The sequence below is a fragment of the Artibeus jamaicensis genome, unplaced genomic scaffold (assembly GCF_021234435.1).
Source record: "Artibeus jamaicensis isolate MK-2021 breed Jamaican fruit bat unplaced genomic scaffold, CSHL_Jam_final contig_457, whole genome shotgun sequence".
Taxonomy (NCBI): Eukaryota; Metazoa; Chordata; class Mammalia; order Chiroptera; family Phyllostomidae; genus Artibeus; species Artibeus jamaicensis.
In genome coordinates, this window is record NW_026521840.1 from 3043608 (window position 1) to 3056642 (window position 13035).

The 13035-nt window shown below is 37.5% G+C and overlaps 1 protein-coding gene across 6 annotated transcripts in view; it reads right to left on the reverse strand.

Moving 5' to 3' along the window:
- OPHN1 (oligophrenin 1) overlaps positions 1-13035 on the reverse strand; it is a 271254-nt gene that overhangs the window by 164366 nt on the left and 93853 nt on the right. For all 6 annotated transcript variants that reach the window (XM_053666516.1, XM_053666511.1, XM_053666513.1 and 3 more), the window contains exons 4-5: positions 7792-7853; positions 2683-2754 (exon numbers count right to left, since the gene is read on the reverse strand). In XM_053666516.1, the coding sequence (XP_053522491.1) occupies positions 2683-2754; positions 7792-7853 (134 nt within the window). The remainder of the gene's footprint in view (positions 1-2682; positions 2755-7791; positions 7854-13035) is intronic.

Sequence of the window (13035 nt, forward strand, 5' to 3'; positions counted from 1 at the left end):
CTATCATAGCTTCCACAACAGCTCCAACTCTCCAAAAAATGGGCTAAATACATCCTCAGATGTGTTAGACAGTTTGGCCCTGGTCCCACCAGAGACTACACAAAGGCTCAATTCAGCAGCGGTTCCTCTCTGGCAAGGGCATCCTTGAAAGGGAACTGAAAACATCATACTGTGGGCAATTCTGACAAGACCTCAAAAATATGAATCAAAGAGTACAAATGCTCTCCCTGTCATGTGTCTAAGGGGGATGACTGAGTCTTTATTCTGCAGCCTCCAGTGGATGGCCCAGCATTCTGCACTGCAGGAAGAAAGACCCATTATGAAACGAGATGGACTGAGCCTTATTTGTCCTCCCTTGACCTTGGGGGGGTCACATGGTGGTGAGAAGGGAAGTAGTGGTGGAAAGGGTTCTACTAATTGAGAGCTAAAATATATACATGGGGGAGGACCCACAAACTGTGCATGTGCTAGAACTTTAGAGATATGAGAGGGAGAGAAGGAGTTAACCAACAGGAGTTTAGTGTAAGTGGGCAAAGAATTCTAAAGCCAGCAGACAAGAAATCAGAAGAAAGGGATAAAGAAGGGGATCATCCTTGACCTATCCTAGTCACAGAAATAAATACTTACATGAACCCAATATAAGAAACGTCGTCAAGGATGTGAGGGCAATCTGGCTGCGACATCTGTCACCCCATTGATCGCCAGGGTTGATTTGGCTGATCTGGCTGGCTAGGCAGGTGTCCCCTTCCTCCCTCACCAATCCATGTGTGTCCCTCCCGAAGCTGCACGCTCGGTCAAAGAGGACGACCTTCCCAACTAGAGGAGAGGACCGGTCTTCGGTCAAGGGTATACGAGTAGCTGCGCTCCCCTGCTAGAACCTCCAAACAAGCTCTCAAGAAACGTCAAAATACATAGGCTTGGAGCCGAGAAACCTGAGTTCAAATCCCACTTGCTTTTGCCACTATAAAATGTGCCTAATAATAACTGCCAAGAATACTTAACTAAGGTTCCAGGCTAGAAAAGGAATGTCATCAATGCTAACAGTGACAAATGAGGATGTGACTAATGAGAGTTGAGGGTTAAAAAGCAGTAAAGAAAGACAGAGGTGCTAATACCTTCATCTTGCAAAGCTATAGTCCAAAGCTGACAGCATAAGAGATAAGGGTTTAAGTATAGTATTTAAAGTAATGAGGAAAGCAATAGAATAATGGAAAAAATATTATAATCATCAAAAATTGGAAGAGGGAAAGAGGAAGGTGTGAGCAATGATGTTCTGTATTCATAGCATGAAAAAATAATTTCTGAAGTTGATAAACCAAGAAATAGCCATAAGCATATTTTTCAAATATATGAAATTGCCAAGATAATAAAAATGAAAATTGTTAAAAATGATAATAAAAATGAAAAATGAATGCCTGTGAGGAGTATAGAAAGATGAAGACTGGTGAGCTTTTCCACACATCCTATTATATGATTTTCATTTAATTATATGTGTATGTGGATTATATATCATTTAAAATTTCAAAATGCAAAATCTAAGCACCATTTTTAAAATGCTTAATGGTGGTAAAATGCAAGCAGTCTGATGAAACTGCAGATTACACATTAAAATTAAAAGAAAACCAGAAGACCAATGTCATCTAATTGCATAAATATGCAAACTGCCATAGACAGGTTAAGAGACATATCCTACCTATTACATTAGAAAAGGACAGCTATCATGTTTTTGCATAAAATGGTGGTTTGTAATTTTTTTAACCAACAGACTCCTCCTTTAAAAGAAATATTGCCCCAAAAATCTACCACAGGAAACAAATTCAAGGGAAACTGTTCTGGGTAAAGTAGAAAGTTAGTTAGGAGTCACACCTGAACAGCTTCCCCTGAGTGGGGGGAAACCCTCTAATGGACACAACACCTGTGAAATCATCTGGCCCATAATTCCATGCTTGGGAAGCCAATCATCTCATAGCAATTCAGAAGCTATTACCTAACATTGTAGGAAAGAACAAAACACTAGCTGGTGTGGCTCAGTGGACTGAGTGCCGACTTGCAAAATGAAAGGTCACTGGTTCAATTCCCATGCCTGGGTCACTGGCCAGGTCCCCAGTAGGGGACACATGAGAGGCAATCAGACACTGATGTTTCTCACCCTCACTTCCTCCCTTCCCCTCTGTCTAAAAATAAATAAATAAAATCTTTAAAAGAATAAATAAATAAATCCTGGCTCCTGTCACTTAACTAACTATATAGCTGTGGTCATGTCCTTTACCTTGTCCAAACCTCAGGGCTCATTTGTAAATGGGTCCTAAAATCTAGTCCTTCAGATGTATCTGCTGATAACGCCAGAACCTCACAGGATTGTTGGGATTAGAGAATGAATGTAAAGCATCTGGCCCAGTGCTCAGTATGTAGTAAGTAGGCCTTAAATAATAGTTATTTATTATCAAGCTCCTCATTTGCCAGATGGAGAACCTGAAGCCCCAAGAGAAGTATCTCATCCACAGATACAAAGCTAGTTGGAAGCACAGCCAGAAGCCAATTAATTTTCTCTCTTTTTTTTTTGATTATGAGGTTTCTTACAGAGACAATCCCTTCTCACCACAAAAGACTTAAAAATGAATGCTGAACAACTATTAAATTGCTGTAAAAAGTATATATTTTATGCGTGAGGAGAAAATGTACCTTGGTGAAGCCTATTTGCTCCTTCCGAAAAGTTTCCAGGGGTTTAATCAGCAGATCACTAGCATTGTGTACCTAGAGAAAAAAAAGAACACACAAGAAAACTATTAAATTAGCGAAAATCAGATTCTGTGTTACTAGGGCATTTCCTTGTAACACACCATCCTACAAAATGTTAACTGCTAAGGCTGGCTTGTTTGATTTTGTTACTGTTGTCTTCCTATCTTGGTCCCTTAAAATCAAATGCTTTGAGAGGACATTGGAGAAGGGATATTAGGGGTAATTCTCTCTACCAGTAGTCTGGTCAGAGATTTTCACTGATAAATATCCAGAGTCATGTCCAGAAGCAGACACAGGAGGCCTGAAGTGTGGGTAGTAAGAAGACAAAGGGAATGGAAAATACATGGAAAGGCCAAGCACAAACCATTTCATGGGAGGCAAATGAGTTAGCAGTAACAGCATCAGGATAAATCCTGGGATAAATTGTTTCCAGTCTTGTCCCGGTGTGCCATCAAACCAGAACATTTACTTCAGAATTTGCCATATATGAAAACATCGCAGAGAACACTAGACCAGGCCTTCCAATTACCTAACTGTAAATGCTCAGATGCTGATAGAAACACCCTGTCTGGGTGCTAAAATATTGGCATTGATATGCTTCTGGAAATATAAAAACATCATCTCCAACCTGGACCCCTTGCTCAAGGGGCACAGAGAGATACAAAGCTTTGTTTTCATGTAAACCTCTTGGGAGAAGGCATCTGCCCAAGGCAAAAAGTGGGGTTTGTTTCTTCAGTGGTGTGAATTACTGGCACTTCATCAGAGGACCTCGGCAAATACATCTGAAGGGCTGGATTTTAGGACCCACTGCATTAATTTTGTTTTATTACAAGATGGGCAAATGAGCAACTGTCTTCCTAGTCAGATGAGACATACAGTTATCAATCAGACAAAATAGATCTTCATAAAAATAGAAGACAGAGTAGAAAGCCAATTTTGACTAGTCCCATATTCTCCAAACTAGGAAGCCATTTTTTAAACTACCACCAAAAAGCATAGCAAGTTGGGGTATTAATACAATTATTTTATCCAGGTCCTGAAGGCACTTTGGACTTCCTGTTTTGTGTCCAAGTATGAGTCAAGGTTCAAGTCAGTGGGCAAACTCATACCCAGTCAAAGCCCCACTAGGAGAAAAGTTCCTACCTATTATCTCAGGGTAGGATCCTCAGGATAATAAATGATATTCTCAACACTTTAGTGAGTTTATCTAATCAGGTTTCTATTGAATTAAGCCCAAGATAAGACATTTTAGTGGGATATAGATGGTATTCAATCCCATTGTGCAAAACTGCTTAGGAATCATTGATGATGAACCAATTGCTAAAAGAAGGCAACAAGGATACACTGTTTTAAATATCATGGGCCTCTTTAGGCTATTCTTGGCATTTCTCAAACACAGACCCTTGAATGCTGCCTATAAAGTCCCCTTTAGAGTCATAAAGGCATCTAAGCATGCATCCCATCTTTAATCATAGAGGAAGTCTGTCATCCAGACTTTTAAAGGCCACCTTCTGAAGTTCTACAACCTCCCCTAGGGTACTGTTGAAGAAATCACAGCTGGGATATTCCCCTTCATTTCTTCCACACACAGTTCCTTCCATAATTTAAATTTCTGAGAATGACTAGAACATTTGCAATTATCACATGCAAGGGCTTTGAACTTCCTTCCTGTTCCTCTAAAGCTTCTTTTGGACTCTTCTTATAGAAAGCATAAAAAGCTAATTAACACCTCCCACATTATCCATATTAGGGTATAGGAGTCCTTTTACCACAGTTCCAGGAAATGGGAGAGGTGCAGTCAAGCAATGAATTCCTGGCATGTTGTGAAAGGCCTCATTGAGCCTAACCTCCATAGCATTCCTGAAATTAAATGGGAAATGGGGAGCCAACACTCAATACATGATTGAAGAGTTGTAGGGACAAAAGGGCACAACATAATTAAAGACAGAAGAAAATGAGTCAGTCCTTTGGCAAAGAGCCAGCAAGGAGGGTGAGAAAAACAACATCTCAAAAGATGAATCCTAGTTCAATATTTTAGAGCTTTGGAATTGGGTAAATAAAAGCCATCAAGAAACAACTACAGCTGAAGAGAAGTACAGCTGAGCTCTCTAATGGTATCTGAATGAAATGGGGGTGAATGCCTTTGAGATCAACATTGGCAGCAGTTCACAAACTCTTCAGGCAGAGAAAAAAAAACACTTAGTGGAGTGTGGCTTAGCTAGTGGGTCATCTACCAGGCTCCAAGGAAACTACCCATATTCGTCACTCAGGATCCGTAGAAGCAAATCTCTTAAACTGATAAAATTCCCAAGTGAAATCTCCACAAGCAGAATACTGGGAGCAACAAAAGATAACTAGAAAGAACTAATAAATCAGTATTTTTTGCTATTAATAAAACACTTCCATATTCCTTATATCTGCAAAATAAGTGATTAGTCTAAAATCAATAAGTACCATATTTTGCCATGTATAATGTGCACTTTTTGCCCAAATTTTTTAGAGAAAAATAAGGATGTACATTATACATTGGTAGTACCTGAGATACCTTGTATCTGTTCTTGTGTTTTATAATTATCTGTTACATATAGTTTCTTGCATCATAATATGTTCAATAATAAATGATGAAATTACTTTGTAATACAAAAAGTAGGTATCTAAATATAAATAAATAAATAATTGAATATAAAAATTATTAAAACAAAAGTTTTTTTTCCTGAAAGTTTGGGCCAAAAATGTGGCTGCGCATTATACACAGCAAAATGTGGTGCATTAGTGGCATGGCCATTATTAGAGCCTAATAGTCTCTAATGGCTCTACCTCCAAGCCCTTCCTTCGACGCTACTTTTCTAGAGGCCTAGGTGAAATGAAAGCAGTACCCTGAGAAGTCAGTATCACAGTGTTGAAAAGCAGAGTGGTTACTTACAGGTGAAAGAACTCTTGATATTAGAATAAATGGGCTTACAAAACTGGTCTTCCAATAGGAAGTCATATTATCAGAGAAAGAGAAGGCAGATTCTTTGTTGTCCTCTACAAAGTTCTAACAACTCACCAAAACTGGACAGCATTATGCTGAGTGAAATAAACCAGGTAGTGAAAGACAAATACCATATGATCTCACCTTTAATAGGAACCTACACAACAAAACAAGCAAGCAAGCAAAATAAAAATAATGACACTGAAATAGAGAACAGGGGGACAGCAACCAGAGGGGAAAGGGGAGGGGATTTCAGGGGAAAAGGTGAAGGATTTACAGGAACTAGTATAAAGGACACATGGACAACAACTAGGGGGGTGGAAATGGCAGGGAGGTGGGGAGCACGGGGAGGGGGGCACTGGGATGGGAGTAAAAGACAGAAAACTGTACTTGAACAACAATTAAATTTTAAAAATCAAAAAAATGATTTACAGATAGCAAGTAAACACATTAAAAAGATGCTCCATATTATATGTCATCAGGAAAATGAACATTACAACAGCAATGAGATATCTCCAATATAACTATTAAAATGGGAAAATCTGAAACACTGACAGCATCAAATGCTGGCAAGGATGTGAAATAACAAGAAGCCTCATTCACTGCTGGTAGAAATGCAAATGTTATCATCACTTTGGAAGAGTTTGGCATTTTTTTATAAAACTAGACTTACTCTGCAGCAATGCACCAACTGCACTCTTTGGAATTTACTGAAAGGAGTTGAAAATTTACATCCACCCAAAAATCTGCGCACATGTGTATGGCAGCTTTATTCATAATTTCCAAAACTGAAAGCAACCAAGATTTCCTTCAATCAGTGAAAGAATAAACAATCTGTGGTACATCCATATAATAGAATACAAATATCAATGATAAAAGGAAATGAGCTATCAAACCATGAAAAGAGAAAAGACATGAAGGATCTTTAATACAATTGCTAAGTGAAAGAAGCAAATCTGGAAAGGCTACATACATACTGTATAACTCCAACGATATGACATTCTAGAAAAGGGAAAATGCAGTAAAAGGAAAGATCAGTGTTTGCCCGGGGTTCATACATAAGAGAAGGGAAGAAGGGATGAATAGGTTGACAACAGGGGACTTTTTAGGTTTCTGAAAACATTCTGTATGACGATACTTTATTTATGAATCCACATCATTACACATTTGTCAAAACCCATAGAATGTTCACCATAAAGAGTAAAGCCCAATGTAAACTACGAACTGTAGTTAATAACACTGTGTCAATACTGGCTCAAGAACTAAGACAAATGTACCACAATTGCCAGATGTTAAAAATAGGGGAAACTGGATGTGGAAAGCGGTAGAGTAGGGAGAGAAAGGAAGTATATGAAACGTCTCTGTACTTTCCACTCAATTTTCCCGTAAAACTAAAATTGCTGTGATTATTAAAATGTATTATATTTAAAAAATTAGACTTTAAATGTAAGAAAAAGTTTTCATGTAGATTTAAATAAAACAATCATATACCAATATAAATTAAGCCCAAATTATTTCTGGAAGCAAAAACATAAATTAATAATTTGCTTAAGATCACTAAAGACTACAATTTTAGTGAGCATATTCAACAGCCCAGTTTAATGTTCTCTGAAACCCTTCCTCACTGAAATGAATAGGAATAGGATTTCCACACTAATTTCTCTGTACCCAGTGTTAAACTCTCACAGCTTTAGATAGAGCTTGAGATAAAATAACCAGATCTATTTCCTGTCTTTTTAAAATAATATTTTATTTACTTTTAGAGAGAGGGGAAGAGGGGGAGAGAGGAAGAGAAACATCAACATGTGGTTGCATCTTGCACGCTCCTTACTGAGGACCTGGCCCGCAACCGGGCATATGCCCTGACTAGGAATCAAACTAGCAACACTTTGGTTCAAAGGCTGGTGTTCAATCCACTGAGCCACACCAGCCAGGGCAAATTTCTTTACTGTCTTTATAGTACCAGGCAGCCATGAGACAGAAACCAAACCAGCAAAGCATTCATCTAACCATGATGACAGGAACACTCCCCAATAACAGCAATGATCTAGGCTCCGGGCCCAGTGTTAGTGACCTACCATCATCATCCTTTCGTTTTCAACCTCACTGAGTAATTCAGCAAATTCCTTGAAGGATTCAGCTGGAAGGATAAAAGAAAAATACATCAAATTAATTGTGGTACTTGACGGGCAAGTGGGCAGAGATCTGTACAACAGGAGGTAGCAATTGGCGCCCCAAGCCCGCATGGCCACTAAAGGAAGACATCAAATCTAAGGCCAATAGAAGAATGTGTTTAGTGCCTGCAGAATGTTTCTTTACTTTTTTCTTTTTCTTTTTTTTTCCTGCCAATCCCCTTACCAAAGAGATTTCTTTATACACTTTTATTGACATAATTGACATACAACACAGCATAATGTTAGGGTATATGGCATAGTGACTAGACATACATATATTGAGAAATGATTACCATAACAAGTTTAGTTAGCATCATCACCTTGTATACATACAAAAATATGTTCTTCCTTGTTAGGGGAAGTCTTAGGAACTATTCTCTTTATAACTTTTATACTGTCCAGTATAAAGTATATAACTATACTAGACAGAAGTGCTAAATAACTACAGTTATCATGTTGTACATAACATCACCAGTACTTAGTTATAACTGAAAGTTTACACCTTTAACCACCTTCACCTGATTGCCTCACCCAACTCCCCAGCTCTAACAATCACAAATTTGACTTTTTTTTCCATGAATTTGGTTGTTTCAATTTCACACATAAGTGAGATCATACAGTATTTGTTTTTACCTGATTTATTTCATTTAGCTTAACCCGCTCAAGATCTACTATTGAGGGGCATATATGATGAGGTCTGTACAGAAGGTATCCAGCCATGTACTCTGAAAAGACACATTTATTGAAGAAGCTACAAGATACAAAAAACATTATACATAGAACAATGGCACCTCAGTCCCCTTCCAAGTAGGCACCTTGGACCTCACACAGTTCTCCCAGTTGCTATCAGCTGCCCTATCATATTTTCTTTAGTCTCATCAACAATCTGAAATTTCTTCCCTTTCAAAGGTGATTTTAGTTTGGGGAAAAGCCAGAAGTCATGTGGTGCCAAATCTGGGCTGTCAGGGGCAGCATCACCTGGGTAATTTGACATTTCACAAAAAAACTACACAAGACGTGATGCATGAGTGGGTGTGTTATGATGTGATGAAGCTGCCAATCACCAGCTGCCCATAGCTGTGGCCTTCTGAATCATCCTAATACTTTCCACAGAGGAATGTTCAAGCTTCACACAAAGTCTGATACAGACTCGTTGCTCTACTGACTCAGTCATTTTGAATGTGATGGCCACACAGTACACATGCTCACTCAATAACATCTATTGCCACTACTGACTATTACAGTGAAACTGTTATTGTTCACACACTTGCATTCCAGTCCACTCACCTTGGCTACCAGGTTACATCAATGTTCAGCAAACCATTCTCATTATATTAACAATGGCTGGACTTTTTCTGGACAGACCACATACATTCTTCTCTTTTTTTTTCTCTCTTTTTCTGCACTTTATTTTTTAAATGTATTTGATTGTTGTTCAAGTACAGTTTTCTGTCTTTTACTCCTGTCCCAGCCCACCCCCCCCAGTGCTCCCCACCTCCCTCCCATTTCCACTCCCCTTAGTTGTTGACCATGTGTCCTTTATACTAGTTCCTGTAAACCCTTCCCCCTTTTTCCCCTGAAATTCCCTCCCCTCTCCCCTCTGGTCACTGTCTACCTGTTCTCTATTTCAGTGTCTTTGGTTATATCTTGCTTGCTTGTTTGTTTTGTGGTTTAAGTTCCTGTTAAAGGTGAAATCATATGGTATTTGTCTTTCAACACCTGCCGTATTTCACTCAGCATAAAGCTTTCCAGTTTCATCCGTGCTGTTGTGAAGGGTAGGAGCACCTTCTTTCTTTCTGCTGCATAGGATTCCATTGTGTAAATGTACTGTAGTTTTTGGATCCACTCACTTACTGATGGGCACCTAGGTTGCTTCCAACTCTTGGCTATTTTTTTTGTAAATTGTGCTGCTATAAACACTGGAGTGCAGAGGTTCTTTTGGATTAGTGTTTCAGGGATCTTAGGATATAATCCTGGCAGTGGAATTGCTGGGTCAAAAGGCAGATCCATTTTTAGTTTTCTGAGAAAATTCCATACTGTTTTCCATAGTCGTCGTACCAGTCTGCAACCCCACCAAAGAACCAATGGTTCTTTTCAAGTGGACATGGAACATTCTATAGGATAGACCACATGTCAGGACACGAAACAAGTCTCAATAAATTCAAGAAAACTCAAATAATATCAAGCATCTTCTGTAACCACAATGGTACAAAAGTAGAAATCAATTACAGGAATAAAACTGAAGACAGGTAAACACATGGAGGCTGAATAAACTGTTACTAAACAGTAAATGGGTCAACACTGAGATCAAGAAAGAAATCAAAAGATACCTTGATACAAATGAAAATGAATACACAACAACCCAAAATCTCTGGGACACAGTGAGTGTAGTTCTAAGAGACAAATTCACAGCAATACAGGCCTGCCTCAAGAAGCAAAAAAGGAAAAAAAAACTCAAATAAACAATCTAACCTTACAACTAAAGGAACTAGCAAAAAAATAACAAATAAAGCCCAAAGTAAGTCAAAGAAAGGAAATAATAAAGACCAGAGCAGAAGTAAATAACATAAAGACTAAAGAAAATACAAAGATCAATGCACCCAAGAGCTGGTCCTTTGAAAAGATAAACAAGATTGAGAAATGTTTAAGTAGGCTCACCAAGGGAAAAAAAGAGAAAACCTAAATAAATAAAATCAGAAACAAAAGTGGTGAACAAGTAGCACCAAATAAATACAAAGGATTGTAAGAAAATATTACGGAACTATATGCCAACAAATTGGACAATATGAATGAAATGAATAAATTTCTTGAAACATGCAATCATCCAAAAGTGAATGAAGAAGAATCAGAAAATCTGAATGGACAGATTACAACTAATTAAATCAAAGCAGTAATCAAAAAACAAACGAAAGTCCTAGAATAACTTTACAGGTGAGTTTTAGCGAACATTCAAAGAACCGTCACCTACCCTTTTCAAACTATTCCAAAACATTAAAGAGGTGGGAAGACTCCCAAGTTCATTTTAGAAGGCCAGCATTATCCTAATTCCAAAACCAGATACAGACACTACAAAGAAAAAAACTATAGGCCAATATGCCTGATGAATAAAGATGCTGAAATCCTCAATAAAATGTTAGCAACCCCAATCCAGGAGTATGTTAAAAAGATGATACACCATGATCCAGTGGGATTTATTCTGAGGATGTAAGGTTGGTATAATATCAGCAAACCAATAAATGTGATAAACCACATAAACAAAATACAGAATAAAAATTACATGATCATATCAATAGATGAAAAAAAGCATTTGATAAAATCCAGCACAAATTTATAATAAAAACTCTCAGCAAAGTCAGAATAGAGAAAACATACCTCGACATAATAAATGCCATGTATGACAGACCCACAGCCAGTATCATACTGACTGGGCAAAAACTGTAAGTGTTTCCCTTAAGATTATGAACAAGACAGGGATGTCCACTTTCACCTCTCTTACTCAACATTATACTGGAAGTCCTAGCCACAGCAATCAGACAAGAAATAAATAAAAGGCAACCAAATTGGAAAAGAGTAAGTAAAACTGTCATTATTTGCAGATGACATGATACTGTATATAGAGAACCCTAAAGATTCCATCAAAAACTACTAGAACTGATCAATGAATTAAGGTAGCAGAATATAAAATAAATATCCAGAAATTAATTGGATTTTAATACACCCATAATGAACTAACAGAAAGGAAAACTAAGAAAACAATCTCACTTACAATTACATAAAAATACCTAAGAATAATGATAATAAGGATGTAAAATATGTATATTTGGAAAATTGTAAGACACTGAAGAAGGAAAATGAAGAAGAAACAAATAAGTGGAAGCACATACTATGTTCACGAATTAGAAGAATTAACATAATTAAAATGTTCATATGACCCCAGATAATCTATAGAGTCAACCCAATTCCTATCAAAATATCCATGGCATATTTCAGTGAAGTAGAACAAATATCCCAAAAATTAATATGGAACTACAAGAGTTCCCAAATGGCCACAGCAATCTCAAGGAAGAAGAACAGAGTTGGAGAAATCACAGCACCTGTTATCAAACAATAATACAAGGCCGTAGTAATCAAAACCTCTTTATACTGGTATAAAAACAAACATATAGATCAATGGAACAGAACAGAAAGGCCATAAATAAACTCATGCCTTTATGGTTAGTTAATATATAACAAAGGAGGCAAGAACATACAATGGTGTAAAGATAATCCATTCAATAAATGGTAATAGGAAAATTGTACAGATGTGAGCCAAAAAAATGAAACTAGCCATGGCTGAGTAACTCAAGTAACTCAGTTTTTTATAGTCTTGTCCTGATACAGCAAGGTTGCACGTTCAACCTCCAGTCAGGGTACATAAAAGAATGTAGGGTACAGCCTTATGACCTTATGAATGCATAAATAAATGGAAAAAATCTTTCTCTCTCTCCCTCTCTCAAAAAAGCAATACACTTTTTAAATGAAACTAGACCAACTTCTTACACCATACACAAGAATAATCACAAAATGGATTGAAGACTTCAATGTTAGACTCGAAACCATAAAAATCCTTGAAGAAAATATAGGCAGTGAAGTCTCAAAATTTCTCATAGCAATATTTTTTGTGACATATCAGCACAGGCAACAAAAACAAAAGAAAAATACTAAAATAGGACTACATCAAACTAAAAAAATTTTGTTCAGTAAAGAAAACCATCAACAAAATAAAAAGACATTCCACTGAATGGGAGAACATAATTGGCAATGACAAAGCTGATACGGGGTTAATACCTCAAGTTTATAAAAAACTTACACAACTCAACATGAAAAAAACAAACAAACAATCCCATTAAAAAATGGGCAAAAGACAAAAGATTTATACAACCTGAAGAGAAACCAGAGCTTTTGACCCAGCAATTCCACTGCTGAGATTATATCCTAAGAATCCTGAAACACCAATCTAAAAGAACCTATGCATCCCAATGTTCACAGCAGCACAATTTACAACAGCCAAGTGTTGGACACAGGCTCAGTGCCCACCAGTAGATAAGTGGATCAAAAAACTGTGGACATTTACACAGTGGAACACTACACAGCAGAAAGAAAGAAGGA